This window comes from Mesocricetus auratus, unplaced genomic scaffold (genome assembly GCF_017639785.1).
Source record: "Mesocricetus auratus isolate SY011 unplaced genomic scaffold, BCM_Maur_2.0 contig_4645_pilon_obj, whole genome shotgun sequence".
NCBI lineage: Eukaryota > Metazoa > Chordata > Mammalia > Rodentia > Cricetidae > Mesocricetus > Mesocricetus auratus.
Window position 1 is genome coordinate 52,676 of NW_024429702.1, and position 16,495 is coordinate 69,170.

Sequence of the window (16,495 nt, forward strand, 5' to 3'; positions counted from 1 at the left end):
GGGTGTTCAAAATATACACAGGAGACCTTGTTGTTTCCATTTTGGGGGATGGTAGAATCCATGCATTTACCTATTAGGGCCCTTCTTGTTTTTTGGACGCTCTGAAGTTGTCACGTATAGGCTGACTATCCTCTGCTTTATGTCGAATATCTTCTTATATGTGAGTACATGGGACACAGAGCTAAACAGAGAATTCTGAACAGTACAGTCTCTAGTGGCCAAAAGGCAAAGGAGGATCTGCTCCATATCCTTAGCCACCAGGGAAATAAAACAAACCTCATCTAAGATGTCATCTCTTATTGGTCAGAATGGCTAAGATCAAAATCATTAATGACAATTTATGCTGGAGAAGATATACTGTAAGGGGAACACTGTTCCTTTGCTGGTTCAAACTTGTAAGCCACTGTGGAAATATGGGTGGCCATTTCTCAAAATGTTGGTTATCAAACTACAAAAAAGCACAGCATACCCACTCTTGTGCATATAACTGAAGGATATACAACCATACAATATGGACATTCGACCTGTCAACTATGCTCACAGAAGTATTATTTGTAATGGCCAGAAACTGAAACCGACCTTGCTGACCCTCCCTGAAAATTGGATAAGGAAAATGTGGTACATTTAAACAATGGGGTCCGACTCAGGATGGAAGACAATGACATTGTGAATTTGCAATCAAATGGATGGATTTAGAAGACCACAACCTGAGTGGGGTATCAGCAACACAGAACAGCAAACATTTCACATTTTATATTTTAATGGGTGTTTTCTCTCCTCTCCATGTTTACTCTGCAGGACCTATAAAACGAGAGAGTTTTCTCTTGTGTATCAGAATATGTTCAGTAGTTACTGAAGGAAAGGTGTTCTGATGGCTCTTCTTCAAATATGATCAGTAAAATGCTCACCATACCTCTCCAGTTCATGATGTCTGGAGGGACTCACTAAGCCAGGAGTAATGGGAACTACCTCCACTCATTGCTTTCTACCTTAGGTGTACTGAAAGTATGGCCCTGATGCTTCTCCAAACCTCCATACAGGTTAAATCAATCAACTGAATATGAGCCCTTAAAAGATGCTTCCTCAGTATAGCCCCTATTACAGGTGGATAACTAGTACCACCTGAGACTCTTCTCTGTTGCAGGTTCCCCTTTCCTCAAGAGTGTCAATTGAAAGTAAGCTAGGCTATCACTGCAAGGCCCCTCATTTGTCAGAAAAGTGCTCTAACTTGTGGTCCTGAGCTTGCTTCTGGAGAGTTGGAGCAGCCTCTCCTGGGGAAACTGGGATCCACAGAGGCAGAAAGCATTGGCTCTTATCACAGAGATACTCATGTCAGAAATGACATTGGTGGTGGTTTTAATTTGGGTAGGTGTTTCTCTTGGTGACTTATTGGAGACAAAGCATTCATGGCCCCATAAGATGAGGCTCACTTCTGGAACTACACGAGAGTCCACATCACAGAGAAAATCACTTGCCATGTGGCAGAAACTTACAGAACAAATACACATGTAGAAGAGATAGTTAAGGTGGACAGAGTTAGAGAGAGACACTGCAGGATTTGCACACACACACACACACACACACACAAAATAACACAAACATACAGAGAGATATGAAGAGACAGAGAAAGAGTGAGCAAGAGAGAAATAGAAGGAAAAGAGAGAGAGTGAGAGAGAGAGAGAGAGAGAGAGAGAGAGAGAGAGAGAGTGAGGTACATTATGAGACAGACATAGATTGAGGGAGAGAGTGACAAACATAACCATTAATGGAGAGATGAGATTGTGACAAGGTAACAGACATGAAGACAGTTATCTTCATTCTAAACAAACAAGCACAGCATTGGTGGAGGTAAATAAATAGATTGAATGAGAGATGCTCTGCGTCAGAGCTAGAGAAACAGACAGAAAGACAGTCAGGCTGACACACAGACAGAAACACAGGCACACTGTGTGTGACAATGATGTACACAGCAGAAGAAAAATCAGAGTAAACACAGAGAGTGACACGAACAAGAGGAAAAAAGAGACAGACAGACAGAGCAGACAGACTGACAGACAGAGACTGATAGAGATTCAAGTTGAGGAACGCACAGAGCGAAGCAGAGGAGAAAGTTCCTTCTTAAACTATTAATTGAATGCCTGGAAGTTCTTTCCTCTAGAAAGAGGGCCTCATATCCTGTTTGTGAGCAGTCTCCTACTCAAGATCAATCATGTTGAGAGTGTCAGTCAATCGTCAGCTGGGAATTTTCTATCACAAAGCAATAATGTTATGATTTCTTTTTCCACTTTTAAGAAACAAACTATCTGATTTCCTGACATTGGTGTAACTAGAAGTGTTAGATATAATAATATCAGTATCCCATAATGCAAGCTATAAATATAGCAAAAGAAAACAAATTCTGTCTGCAGAGTGGGTATGATTTGACCGTAGCAGGGCTACAACACACACACACACACACACACACACACACACACACACACACACACACACACACACACACACTAGGAAATGCTGTCTTCAGTCTTTGGTACTTAAATCATCAGGGAGCTTGGTTGGGATTAACAACTTAATCTGTGACTACCAGTTTATTTTGGAAAGAGCTGTCAAAGGAGAACCGAAAGAGTCAGGCAGAGGAGGACAAGTTAGGGGCAGCAAAGGCCCTGCCTTTGAGCCTGACTCCCTGTGAGAATTCATTTTAACAGTGGTGGGGATGGAAGAATTATTTTACCAATATCTCAAAACGGACCCACAGTTCAGGTGGGGAAATTATGGATTCTCAATAAATCAATGGCTTTCTCCTTTTTCAAAATGCATAAAGTCTTTAGCAAAGACTAGACTACAAAAGACTCTGACAGATGCAGTTGTCTTCCTCACCATTGGCATCTACTACACCAAAACCAGGTGGCAAGGAAGAGTAGTGAGGCTTTGTGTGAAATGGTGCAGCCATGAAGATGCTAACCAAACTCGCACAACCTGAGCAGTACTGGGTGAAATAATACAGGCTTCTTCCAACAGAGACACCACAGAATCCACAAAATGGTTGTCTAATTTTTTATTCATTTTATAGTGTTTGGTTTACAGATATGGATACAGCAGGAGAGACAAGAGGAGGACTTCATTGCTCTGGATCTCCAGTTAGAGAATTTGAGAAGTCTCCCTCATATGCTGACAGCTGAACTCATGGAACTGGTCCTCTGCAGGAGCCCCAACTGCTTTGGCCAGCTGAGTCAAAAATCCAGTCCCCACACACTAGGTCATGGAGAGAGAAACTGTCTTCCTTCCTCTTCCTCATCTCTTGTAAGCACACATTCATGTTTGTTTTCTGCTTTGGTCTAAATCCGTGATCATATGCTCTGCTCAGTCTTATCCAGACAGGTTCCTCCAAAGAAACCCTGTTGGGATGTGCTTGGGGCCAACAACCTCACTGATTCCCCAGTATCAGACTCAATGTAGTGAAAGCAAACCAGTACAGCATCTGGGTAGAGAATCCCAGAATGCAGTGCTCTCCCTACCCAAAACTGCCATTCAACTTATTTCCTGGCGTATTAAAGGCCTGAGCCCCCATGCTGTCTTTCCACAGGTTCTCTGAAAATGCTACAGTGTCCCGTAGTCTACCCAGGTGTCCTTGGAAACAATGCCTGCTGCCGCTTATGGAATACACCTGTAGGTCAGAGCTGAGAGGATCCTAAGATTGCTTGAGGCGTTTGGGAGGGGGCTCCAGTAATGAGCAGTGAGCAGAAGCCAGGGAGCTGTATACTTCAGCCAGCAAGTGGGGATATGAGCCCACCATTTTCTTCCAGCTTGAAGTCTCAGAGACTTCAGAAGCATGAGATGTAATGAAATCCAGCACCTGGGTTTTCAGCGGCCCTGCACTGTGGAGGTCAGCCAGGACAATAGTGTGGGCAGCAGTCTCCACGGAGAGGTCCTTGCAGAGGGTATCCTCACACATGACCTTCAAACGCTCCAGGCCGTACTTGTTGGCAGCTGCAAGCAGTACATCTGCCATGCTGTGGAGATCCGGTGCCTTCCCCATGTAAATGAAGTCCATCATTGTCCTGAAGCCTTGAGGCTCCAGTTCATGGGTCTCAATGCGGTTTGTTCTGCTCTCTTCCATGTCATGTTCAAACGTGGCTCTGAAAACTGGAGAGCGAGCTGCTAAGACGGCCTTGAGCGCCCGGAATTCCTGGCCAGCTACCACCAGGCAGCAGTCTGTGAAGAAGGAATTCTCCCACAGCTCTCCTAGCTCATCTGCCAGAGTGCACCTTGGAACCTGGATCCCTGGCATCGTGGTCTCGTCAGAGAAGCCTAAGGAGTCTTGGGCCACAGTCACCTTGCATCTTAGGCTGAGTTCATTGTCTTCGAGCAGCCAAGGCTCCTGGGCCAAGAGGAAATCTCGAAGGATGAACTTTCTGAATCCCCACTGCTGATTTTGTTGGAACCTGAAGAATCTTGGGCTCTTCATGCCTTGTGTTTTCTCTCCTTCAGAATCGATGATCCAAAACTGGAACTTTGCCCACACTGGTCTCCTTGGGCAGCTGAGCAACGTTAGGTAAACTGACAAGTAGCCTTCGCTTTCTTCATCCATCCCGTTCAGGTGTATTTTCAAACTCCATCTGTTTATGTCTCAGTGGATAATTGTGTTTCATATTGCAGAATTGTGATGTCATGGTGTATAATTGTGATGTCCTAGTGCACTATTGTGATAATACAGTGTTTAACTCTGATGTCACAGTGTACTATAGTGATGTCACAATGTATAATTGTGATGTCATAGTACAGCATTGTGGTTTCATAGTTTATATTTGTGACATCATATTGCACTATAGTGATGTCACAGTATATAATTGTGAAGATACACAGCAGTATAGTGATGCCACGGTGTGTAATTGTGATGTCATAATGTATTTTAGTGATGTCACAGTGTATAATTGTGATGTCACAGTATTCGATAATGATGTCACAATGTATATTTGTGATGATATAGTGCAGTATAATGATGTCACCCTACATAGTTGTGATGTCATAATGTGTTATAGTGTACGATTTTGATGGCATAGTGCAGTATCATGATGTCACAGTGCATAATTGTTATGTCATAGTGCAGTGTAGTGATGTCACAGTGTATAATTGATATAGTGCAGTATACTGATGTCACGATTTATTGTGTTCATTGTGCACTAAAGTGATGTCACAATGTACAATTGTGATGTCATAGTTCAGGATAGTGATATCACTGTGTATAATTGTGATGTCACAGTGCACTATAGTGATGTCAAAATGTATATTTGTGATGTCACAGTGCACTCTTGTGATGTTACATCATATATTTGTGATGTCAAAATGCAGTATAGTGATGTTAGAGTGTATAATTCTGAGGTCATAGTGCAGAATTTAATCTCACAATGTATAATCGTGATGTCATAGTGCACAATATTGATGTCAAGGTGTATAATTGTGATGTCATAGTGCACTAGAGTGATGTCACAGTGTATAATTTTGTTCATAATGCACTAAAATGATGCCACAGTGAATAATTGTGATGTCAAAGTGCAGGATATTGATGTCACAGAATATAATTGTGATGTCACAGTGCATTCTAGTGTAAAACTCTGTTTCATAGTTCAGAGTTGTGATGTCACAATGTAGAGTTGAGATGTCATAGTGAACTATAGTGTATAAATATGATGTCGTAGTGCACTATAGTGATGTCACATTGTGTAACTGTGATGTCATACTGCACTATAGTGATGTCACAGTGTATAATTGCGATGTCATAGTGCACTATAGTGATGTCACAAGGTATAATTGTGATGTCATAATGTATTTTAGTGATGTCACAATGTACAGTTGTGTTGTCATAGTGCATTCTAGTGACGTCTCCGTGTAAAACTCTGTTTCATAGTTCAGAATTGTGATATCACAATGTAGAGTTGAGATGTCATAGTGAACTATAGTGTATAAATGTGAAGACGTAGTGCACTATAGTGATGTCACATTGTGTAATTGTGATGTCATACTGCACTATAGTGATGTCACAGTGTATAAATGTGATTTAACAGTACACTATAGTGTTGAAACAATGTTTAGTTTTGATGTCATTGTGCATTATTGTGTAGGATTGTGTATAATTGTGATGTGACAGTATAGTGATGTTACAGTTTATAATTGTGATGTCATAGTGCAAGTTATTGATGTCACAGTGTATAATTGTGATGGCATAGTGCAAAATACTGATGTCATAATGTATAGCTGTGAAGTCATAGTGCACTCTAGTGTATAATTGCGATGTCATATTCCAGTATAGTGATGTCACAGTGCATAATTGTGATGTCATATTGTAATATAGTGATGTCGCAGTGTATAATTGTGCTGCCACAGTGTACTATAGTGATGTCACGGTGTATAATTTTGATATAATAGTGCAATATAGTGATGTCACAGTGCTTAGTTGATATAATGCAGTATAGTGATGTCATGATATATAATTGTGATGTCATATTGCACTATAGTGGTGTAACAAGGTATAATTGAGATGTAATAATGCAGCATAGTGATGTCTCAGTGTATGATTTTGATGTCATTGTGCATTATAGTGTATGGTTGTGATGTCATAGTGCAATATAGTGATGTTACAGTGTATAATTGTGATGTGATAGTACAGTATAGTGATGTTACAGTTTATAATTGTGATGCCATAGTGGAGGATAGTGATGTCACAGTGTATAATTGTTATGTCATAGTGCACTATAGTGATGTCACTTTGTATAATTGTGATGTCACAGTTCAATGTAGTGACGTCACCGTGTATAAGTGTGTTTCATAGTGCAGAATAGTGTATAATTGTGATGTCATAGTGCAGTATAGTGATTTCACAATATATAGTTGTGAGGTCATAGTGCAGTATAGGGTATGATTGTGATGTCATAGTGCAGTTTAGTGATATCCCATTGAATAATTTTCTTCATAATGCCCTAAAGTGTATAATTGTGATGTCATAATGCAGGATATTGATGACACAGTGCATAATTTTGATGTCACAGTGCTTTATAGTGATGTCAGAGTGTATAATTCTGTTTCATAGTTCAGAATAGAGACGTCAAAATGTATAGTATTGATGTCACAGTGCACTCTAGTGTATGATTGTGATGTCATAGAGCAGTATACTGATGTCACAATGTGTAATTGTGATGTTATAGTGCAGTGTAGTGATGTCACAGTGTATAATTGTGTTTCAAGGTGCAGAATAGTGATGTCACAATGCATGATTTTGATGTAAAAGTGCACTTTAGTGATTTCACGGTGTATGATTATTATGTCATAGTGCAGTATAGTGATGACAGAGTATACAATTGTGATGTCATAGTGCAGTATAGTGATGTCACAGTGTGTTATTGTGATGTCATAATGCTGTATAATGATGTCTCAGTGTATAATTGTGATATCATAGTGTAGCATAGTGATGTCATAGTGTATATTTGTGATGTCATAGTGCAGTATTTTTATGACACAGTGGATAATTGTGATGTCATAGTGCAGTATAGTGATGTCACAATGCATACTTGTGATGTAATAATTCACTATAATGATGACACAGTGTATAATTGTGATGTCATAATGTAGTATAGTGATGTCACAATGTTTAATTGTGATGTCACAGTTCACTCTAGTAATGTTAAAAGATATATTTGTGATGTCAAAGTGCGGTATGGTGTTGTCAGAGTGTATAATTGTGAGGTCACAGTGCAGAATTGTGATGTCACACTGTATAATTGTGATGTCATACTGCAGGATAGTGATATCACAGTGTATAATTGTTATAGCACTGTATAGTGGTATCATATTGCACTTTATGATGTCAGAATGCATACTTGTGATATCATAATGCTCTAGAGTGATATAACAGTGTATATTTGTGATGTAATAATGCAGTACAATGATGTCAAAATGTATGACTCTCATGTCACAGTGCACTATAGTGTAGTTACAATGTAAAATTGTGATGACACAGTACAGTATAGTGAGGTCACCCTTCACAGTTGTGATGTCATAATGAGTTATAGTGTACGATTTTGAAGGCATAGTGCAGTATCGTGATGTCACAGTGTATAATTGTGATGTAACAGTGCACTATAAGGATGTCACAATGTATAATTGTGATGTCATATTGCAGTATAGTGATGTCACAGTGTATAATTGTTATAGTGCAGTATACTGATGTCACGATTTATTATTGTGTTCATAGTGCACTAAAGTGATGTCACAGTGTATAATTGTGATGTCATAATGCAGGATAGTGATATCACAATGTATAATTGTGATATGACAGTGCACAATTGTGATGTCACAATGCATAATTGTGATGTCATAGTACAGCATACTGATGTCACAGTGAATAACTGTGATGTCAAATTTCACTATAGTGATGTCACATTGTATAATTGTGTTCATAGTGCAATAAAGTGATGTCACGGTGTGTTATTTTGATGTCATAATGTATTTTAGTGATGTCACTTTGTATAATGGTGATGTCACTGTTCAGTGTAGTGATGTCACCGTGTTTAATTGTGCTTCATAGTGCAGAATATTGATGTCACAATGTAAAGTTCTGATGTCATAGTGCACTATAGTGTATAATTGTGATGTCGTAGTGCACTATAGTGATGTCACATATTGTAATACTGATGTCACATTGTATAATTGTGATGTCACAGTTGAGTATAATGATGTCACAGTGTATAATTGTGATGTCATAGTGCATCATACTGATGTCACAGTGTATAATTATGATCTCACTGTGCAAAATGGTGATGTCACAACGTATAATTTTATGTCATATTGCACTAGTGATGTCACATTGTATAATTGTGAACTTACACTTCAGTATAATGATGTCATAGTGTATAATTGTCAAGTCATTGTGCACTATAGTGATGTCATGTTGCATAATTGTGAAGTATAATGATGTCACACTATATAATTGTGAAGACATAGTGCGGTATTGTGATGTCACAGTGGGTAATTAGATGTCATAGTGCAGTATAATGATGTCACATTGTGTAATGGTGATGTCAGAGTGCACTATAGTGATGTCACATTGTATAATTGTGAGGTTACATGGAGTATAATGATGACACAGTGTATAATTGTAATGTCATAGTGCAGCATATTGATGGCACAGTGCATAATTATGATCACACTGTGCACTATAGTGATGTCACATTATATAATTGTGAGGTTGCATGGAGTATAATGATAACACAGTGTATAATTGTGAAGACAGTGCAGCATAGTGATGTCAGAGTGTATAATTGTGATGTCATAGTGCAATATTGTGATGTCACAGTGGATAATTGAGATGTCATTGTGCAGTATAGTGATGTTACAGTGTGTAATTGTTATAGTGCAGTATTGTGATGTCAGAAAATATAATTGTGAAGTCACAATGAGCTATAGTGATGTCACAAGGTATAATTGTGACATTACAGTGCTCTATAATGATGACACAATGGATAACTATGTGATGTCATAGTGCACTATGGTGGTGACACACTGTACAATTGTGATGTCACAGTGCAGTATAGTGATGTCAGAGTGTATAATTATGATGTCACAGTGCAGTATAGTGATGTCACAAGGTATATTTGTGATGTCAAAGTGCAGTATAGTGATGACAGAGTGTATAATTGTAATGTCACAGTGCAGAATTGTGATGACATAGTGCAGTATAGTGATGTCACAGTGTATAGGTGGGATGACATAGTGCATAATAGTGTATGATTGTGAGGTCATAGTGCAGTATAGTGATTGCACAGTGTATAATTTTGATGTGATTTTTCATAGTTCTGAATTGTGATGTTGTAATGTACAGTAGTGATGTCACATTGTATAATTGTGATGTCACTGTTCTCTGTAGTGACATCCCCGTGCATAATTGTGTTTCATCGTGCAGAATATTGATGTCACAATGTGAAGTTGTGATGACATAGTGCACTATAGTGTATAATTGTGATGTCGTAGTGCACTATAGTGATGTCACATTGCATAATGTTGATGTTATAGTGCACTATAGTGATGTCATGTTGTATAATTGTGACGTTACAGTGGAGTATAATGATGACACAGTGTATAATTCTAATGTCGTAGTGCAACATACTGATGGCACAGTGCATAATTATGATCACACTGTGCAGAATGGTGATGTCACAATGTATAATTTTATGTCATATTGCACTATAATGATGTCACATTGTATAATTTTGAAGTTACACTGAAGCATAATGATGTCACAGTGTATAATTGTGAAGTCATAGTGCAGTATTGTGATGTCACAGTGGATAATTGAGATGTCATTGTGCAGTATAGTGATGTCACAGTGTTTAATTGTTATAATGCAGTATAGTGATGTCACGAAATATAGTTGTAATGTCATAGTGCAGCATATTGATGTCTCAGTGTATAATTGTGATGTCAGAGTGCACTATAATGATGACACAATGGATTACTGTGATGTCACAGTGCATTATAGTGATGTCACAAGATAGATTTGTCATGTCCCAGTGCAGTATAATGATGTTATAGTGCATAATTGTGATGTCACAGTGTAGTATTGTGATGTCACAATGTATAATCATGATGTCACAGTGTACTATGGTGAGATCACAGTGTAAAATTGTGATGTCACGGTGCACTATAGTGATGTCACAATGTAAATTTGAGATGACACGTTGCAGTATAGTGATGTTCATGTTCTCTTTCCCTTTCTATTTCCTGTTCACGCCTTTCTCGTTCCCTTTCACTTTCCCTCTCTCTTGCTCTCTATTATTTCTCAATTTCCTGTCCTTCTTTTTCTTTTTTGCCTTTCTATTCTTCCAGTTTCTAGAAACCAAGAAAAGTACTTTTAGAGTTAGTTCTGTGGCTCTAGTATTCAGACTTTCCCCGGGAAAATGCCCAATACTTGTAAGAAAAGCATCAAACCACCAAGGTTTTAAATATCTGTGAATTTATTTGACAAATTAAACTGAAACATTCAGAAGGCTAGATTTCGTGCAAAAGCATATACTTTACACAAACCAAGAATCTCCAATTTATGGTTGGAAAAACTGTGTTGAGTGGCTGGTCACTGACTTCATGATATGTAAAATAACCACAAAGAATGTGATGATTCTTAATACATTTTAAAGAGACAATGGATAAATCAGTTAAACCTTAATTCTGCCTATTATCAGTATCCTTAAATCAATAGAACAATGATAATAATTATAACCTTAGGCATCTGGTAACTTGAAGGTTACCTGATGAGGATTTTAAAATAGAGGTGGAAATCAGTCAACTCACGATACAACAATCTTCTGTCCTCTACGTTGCCCCCTGTCCACAAGAATCTTAAGCTGATTCAGCCAGATACTTTTTTCTTAATTATGGAAATATCTGCTCCCACCATTACAAAATGGATAGTCCACCAAATACAGAAACTTTGAAAACCACTCAAGCAATATGTCATTTTAATCTAAAAGTTAAAAGCCATGTACTTATGCCCACCATTATGCCTGTAAAACAATAAAAATTATTTACAGTGATAAATCCACCCTTCCAAGGATCTTATGTTAACTTAGAGATGTTGTGCTAGGACATGGATCACCAACACTGGGTTAACCTTTCCTAAAAGCTATTTCTGAGAGGAACAGTAAGTACACCATTCACAAAAAAAAACAAACAAATAACAGTTATACCAAGACTATATCCTGAAAGATTACCAGTGTATCACAAAATTTCTATATGATCTAAGGGGAAGAAAGAAAACACAACAAAAACCACAATCAAGCAAAACAAAACAAAATCAAAACATTTTTATCCATGAAGTTCCACATTCAATTTCACGGAAATTTAAACTGCAACAATAAAATGTGCATTTTTCTTTTTCTCAGTCATGTAAAGCATTTAAATCTTTAAGAAGCACTCTTACCTGTTATACTTTTTCTTTTGCTCATAGACCAAAGAACTGACAGAGGATTATGAAAGAGAAGCTAGTGTATGAGGCATCAATATACTCAGCTGCTTAACTAAGTGTACAGTCAGAGGTAAAACTGAATACACTGATTGACATTAGAAAGTAAAGATAGGAGACATGGAGAAAGAGAAGTCAGACACTGAAAGTAAATAAAGGAGTAAAATCTAATTTCTGAACATTCCTAACAGAATTTAAAATTTGTATTTTAAAATGAATCTAGACTACATAAAACTTAACTCAGTGTCATACTTAAGAAATTTGTTTCACAGATTTTTGCATATACTTACAGATTTTAATTTCTTTTGCATAAGGTCTCAAGTTTATACTTCTGTTGTTTATTATGTTGCTTAAATCTGATGAAAGAACATTTTCTTTTAGAACTAATTTTAAAAGCTTGATTGCCCTATGTAAGCAAGTGAGAATATATAGTCCATAATAAATGCTAAGTTATTTATATGTGATATATGTGTATGTTTACAAGCATATATATAGCATATATGCAAATAGTGTAAAAAAGAAATAAGACAGAAATAAAGTGATTCCTTAAATTAACTAAGTAATGAAAAGGAAAGAGGTTAAAAATAGGAAGGGGAAAAATCAAAACACTTAGCTTATTCTCTCTTCAGACTCATCTATGCTGTAAATGGACACCCCTGCCACACTGACACCCTGACAGTCTGTGGTTACTTAATAACCTCATACCAAAACAGGCAAAGGTTCACTGAGCTAATTTTTTATTGCTGAGAATTAAAATATCCCCTTAAACACACTACCCAAAGAGAACTAGTTTTTACCTTTTTGTTTTAATTTTTCAGAACATTCCCACCAGTAAAATAATATTAAGGCAGTGAAATGCCTTACACATAAAATTCTGAATATCTTCAGAATTAATTTTTTACAAACTTGATTTCCTCATAATTTACTAGTAACATAACAGGGTTTAAAATTAATAAAAATGGGGGGGGTAAACCACACACACAACTATATGCCATGTTTATGCTTACTCAGTCCTGAATCAGAGTATTGAACATACACAGAAGTATTCTACAGTGACAATCCACTGACTACCATTGTAACTCTCAAAATTGTTCAGAGTTACATTTGTGCTTTTAGGCAGATTTAATTCCTGAAAAAGCACTGTATGTGAGCTATGGTTTGGCATCTGGATATTAAGTTTTCGGCATCATTTGTTAATCAGCACTAATTGTCAACTTGGGATTTTGAAAGCAATGAGAGAAAATGAGACTCAATATGGAGAAAATGAACACTTAATACCATTGAGTTATATTATGTATCTCTCAATCTAGTCAAATCCAGTTACAACTTATTACCTCTAACATCAACTTACATCTCATTCATTTTGCATTTCACCATCTGACAGGACCACCTTCAATACAAGTGAACATTCACAGATCCACTGTCATTGAGAGAAGCTTTAAATAGGCAAAATTCATGAATGGAATTACTATACACAAATAGCAATTTCCAAGCCAGTTACCCCTTTGCATGTTTTTCTGAGGGGGCATCCATAAATATTATAAAAAACAGAAGCTCATACTTACATCCTATTCCTTGTTACTTTCCAAGCTCAGAGTTTCATCTTGCATTAGTCACCATATGATCTCTATCATAATTGTAGGGCTCAATGGATAGGTTAGCTTTATGGGAATTTACAGTTCTTACATGAATCTATAATTTGGTTAAGTCTGGTAATCAATCACCCACTTTTTACAATCTCCCCCACTCAGACTAAAATCCACACAAATATATATCTTAATTTTAATCTCAGCTCTTTAAAAAAGTTTTCCCAAGATTAAAGAACTGCCCACAAAAATAGCATAAACTGATGTAGGTTATAGTGTTGCCCCCTAAATATAGTTTAACCTGAACTTGATGTCTATTTTGAAGTCTATGAATTAAGTTCTCTTCATATTTAAATGAGATGACTAGAAAATAGTAGTCAGTGACTGGAAAATATTAAGCAATGACAACTTTGCAAATATGGTGCTAACCTTTGTTTCTACCTCAGTAACAACTAAGCCTATAAAAGGCAATACATTATAATCTAACATAAAGATGATTTTCCTGTCTGTTTGCTTTGGATTCTGTAAAAAGTCTATATTGGTACAAAGGGAAAATACAAAAATACTACCTTTTATGTGTCTCTGAATTTGCTGATCTCTCAGGATACCAAGTCTCTTTTGTCTTCCTCCATTTCTATAGGAAGTAAAAGTAAAATAGAAAGGAATGAATATGTATTTACATACATTATTATAAACTGTCATGATTTAACATTTTTGCAGTTATTAACACAACTAAGGAAAAACCTACCAACTTGGCAGAAAAATCTAATCTAAAACTAAATAATAATAGTAATAGAATCCCAAATCTCACAACTAGTACCACACACATAGAATCACAGAATCAAATGTACCTTGCTGATGAATAGATAAGGTATCAATGGTGACACTGGAAATCTATGGAAAATATGCAGAGAAAAAACAAGGGATTTTTTAAAAAACAGTTCACATTGTGTTATAATTCAACTGTCTACATATTTACATAATGCATTACTTGTGATATTTTCTTGATTTCAAATTATGAATATAATGATTTCCTTAACCTTAATTCCTCCTCCATTTCCTATAACATCCACTCTTTTCACTAACTCAAATAATGGAGTGGACAGGAAAAAATGTGTCATAAGAGTAGCAGGATTTGCCAAGAAGTAATGGCTCACACCTGTAATCCCAGCACTGGGGAGGCAGAGTCAGGGGATCACTGTGAGTTCAGTCAGCCTGGTCTAAAAATACTGTCTTGTTACACAGAGAAAAAACCATCTGGGGGCAGTGAAAAATGAATCACAAAAGAGTTTTTAAACATTCATTTTTGCTTTGCTTTTTTGAGATAGGTTTTCTCTGTGTAACAGAACTTGTATTTTAGACCAGGCTGACTGAACTCACAGTGATCCCCTGACTCTGCCTCCCCAGTGCTGGGATTACAGGTGTGAGCCATTACTTCTTGGCAAATCCTGCTACTCTTATGACACATTTTTTCCTGTCCACTCCATTATTTGAGTTATTGAAAAGAGTGGATGTTATAGGAAATGGAGGAGGGAATTAAGGTTAAGGAAATCATTATATTCATAATTTGAAATCAAGAAAATATCACAAGTAATGCATTATGTAAATATGTAGACAGTTGAATTATAACACAATGTGAACTGATTTTTTAAAAATCCCTTGTTTTTTTCTCTGCATATTTTCCATAGATTTCCAGTGGCACCATTGATATCTTATCTATTCATCAGCAAGGTACATTTGATTCTGTGATTCTATGTGTGTGGTACTAGTTGTGAGATTTGGGATTTTATTACTATTATTATTTAGTTTTAGATTAGATTTTTCTGCCAAGTTGGTAGGTTTTTCCTTAGTTGTGTTAATAACTGCAAAAATGTTAAATCATGACAGTTTATAATAATGTATGTAAATACATACTCATTCCTTTCTATTTTACTTTTACTTCCTATAGAAATGGAGGAAGACAAAAGAGACTTGGTATCCTGAGAGATCAGCAAATTCAGAGACACATAAAAGGTAGTATTTTTGTATTTTCCCTTTGTACCAATATAGACTTTTTACAGAATCCAAAGCAAACAGACAGGAAAATCATCTTTATGTTAGATTATAATGTATTGCCTTTTATAGGCTTAGTTGTTACTGAGGTAGAAACAAAGGTTAGCACCATATTTACAAAGTGGTCATTGCTTAATATTTTCCAGTCACTGACTACTATTTTCTAGTCATCTCATTTACATATGAAGAGAACTTAATTCATAGACTTCAAAATAGAAATCAAGTTCAGGTTAAACTATATTTAGGGGGCAACACTATAACCTACATCAGTTTATGCTATTTTTGTGGGCAGTTCTTTAATCTTGAGAAAACTTTTTTAAAGAGCTGAGATTAAAATTAAGATATATATTTGTGTGGATTTTAGTCTGAGTGGGGGAGATTGTAAAAAGTAGGTGATTGATTACCAGACTTAACCAAATTATAGATTCATGTAAGAACTGTAAATTCCCATAAAGCTAACCTATCCATTGAGCCCTACAATTATGATAGAGATCATATGGTGACTAATGCAAGATGAAACTCCGAGCTTGGAAAGTAACAAGGAATAGGATGTAAGTATGAGCTTCTGTTTTTTATAATATATATGGATGCCCCCTCAGAAAAATATGCAAAGGGGTAACTGGCTTGGAAATTGCTATTTGTGTATAGTAATTCCATTCATGAATTTTGCCTATTTAAAGCTTCTCTCAATGACAGTGGATCTGCGAATGTTCGCTTGTATTGAAGGTGGTACTGTCAGATGGTGAAATGCAAAATGAATGAGATGTAAGTTGATGTTAGAGGTAATAAGTTGTAACTGGATTTGACTAGATTGAGAGATACATAATATAACTCAATGGTATTAAGTGTTCAT

The 16,495-nt window shown here is 36.6% G+C and overlaps 1 protein-coding gene across 1 annotated transcript; it reads right to left on the bottom strand.

The window, feature by feature from the left end:
- Nucleotides 1–3,685: 3,685 nt before the first annotated feature.
- LOC101841772 (speckle-type POZ protein-like) lies at nucleotides 3,686–4,598 on the bottom strand. Its single transcript, XM_040740849.1, has one exon. The coding sequence runs from the start codon at nucleotides 4,583–4,585 to the stop codon at nucleotides 3,686–3,688; it is 900 nt and encodes a 299-aa protein (XP_040596783.1). The 5' UTR covers nucleotides 4,586–4,598.
- Between the last annotated feature and the right edge of the window lie 11,897 nt (nucleotides 4,599–16,495).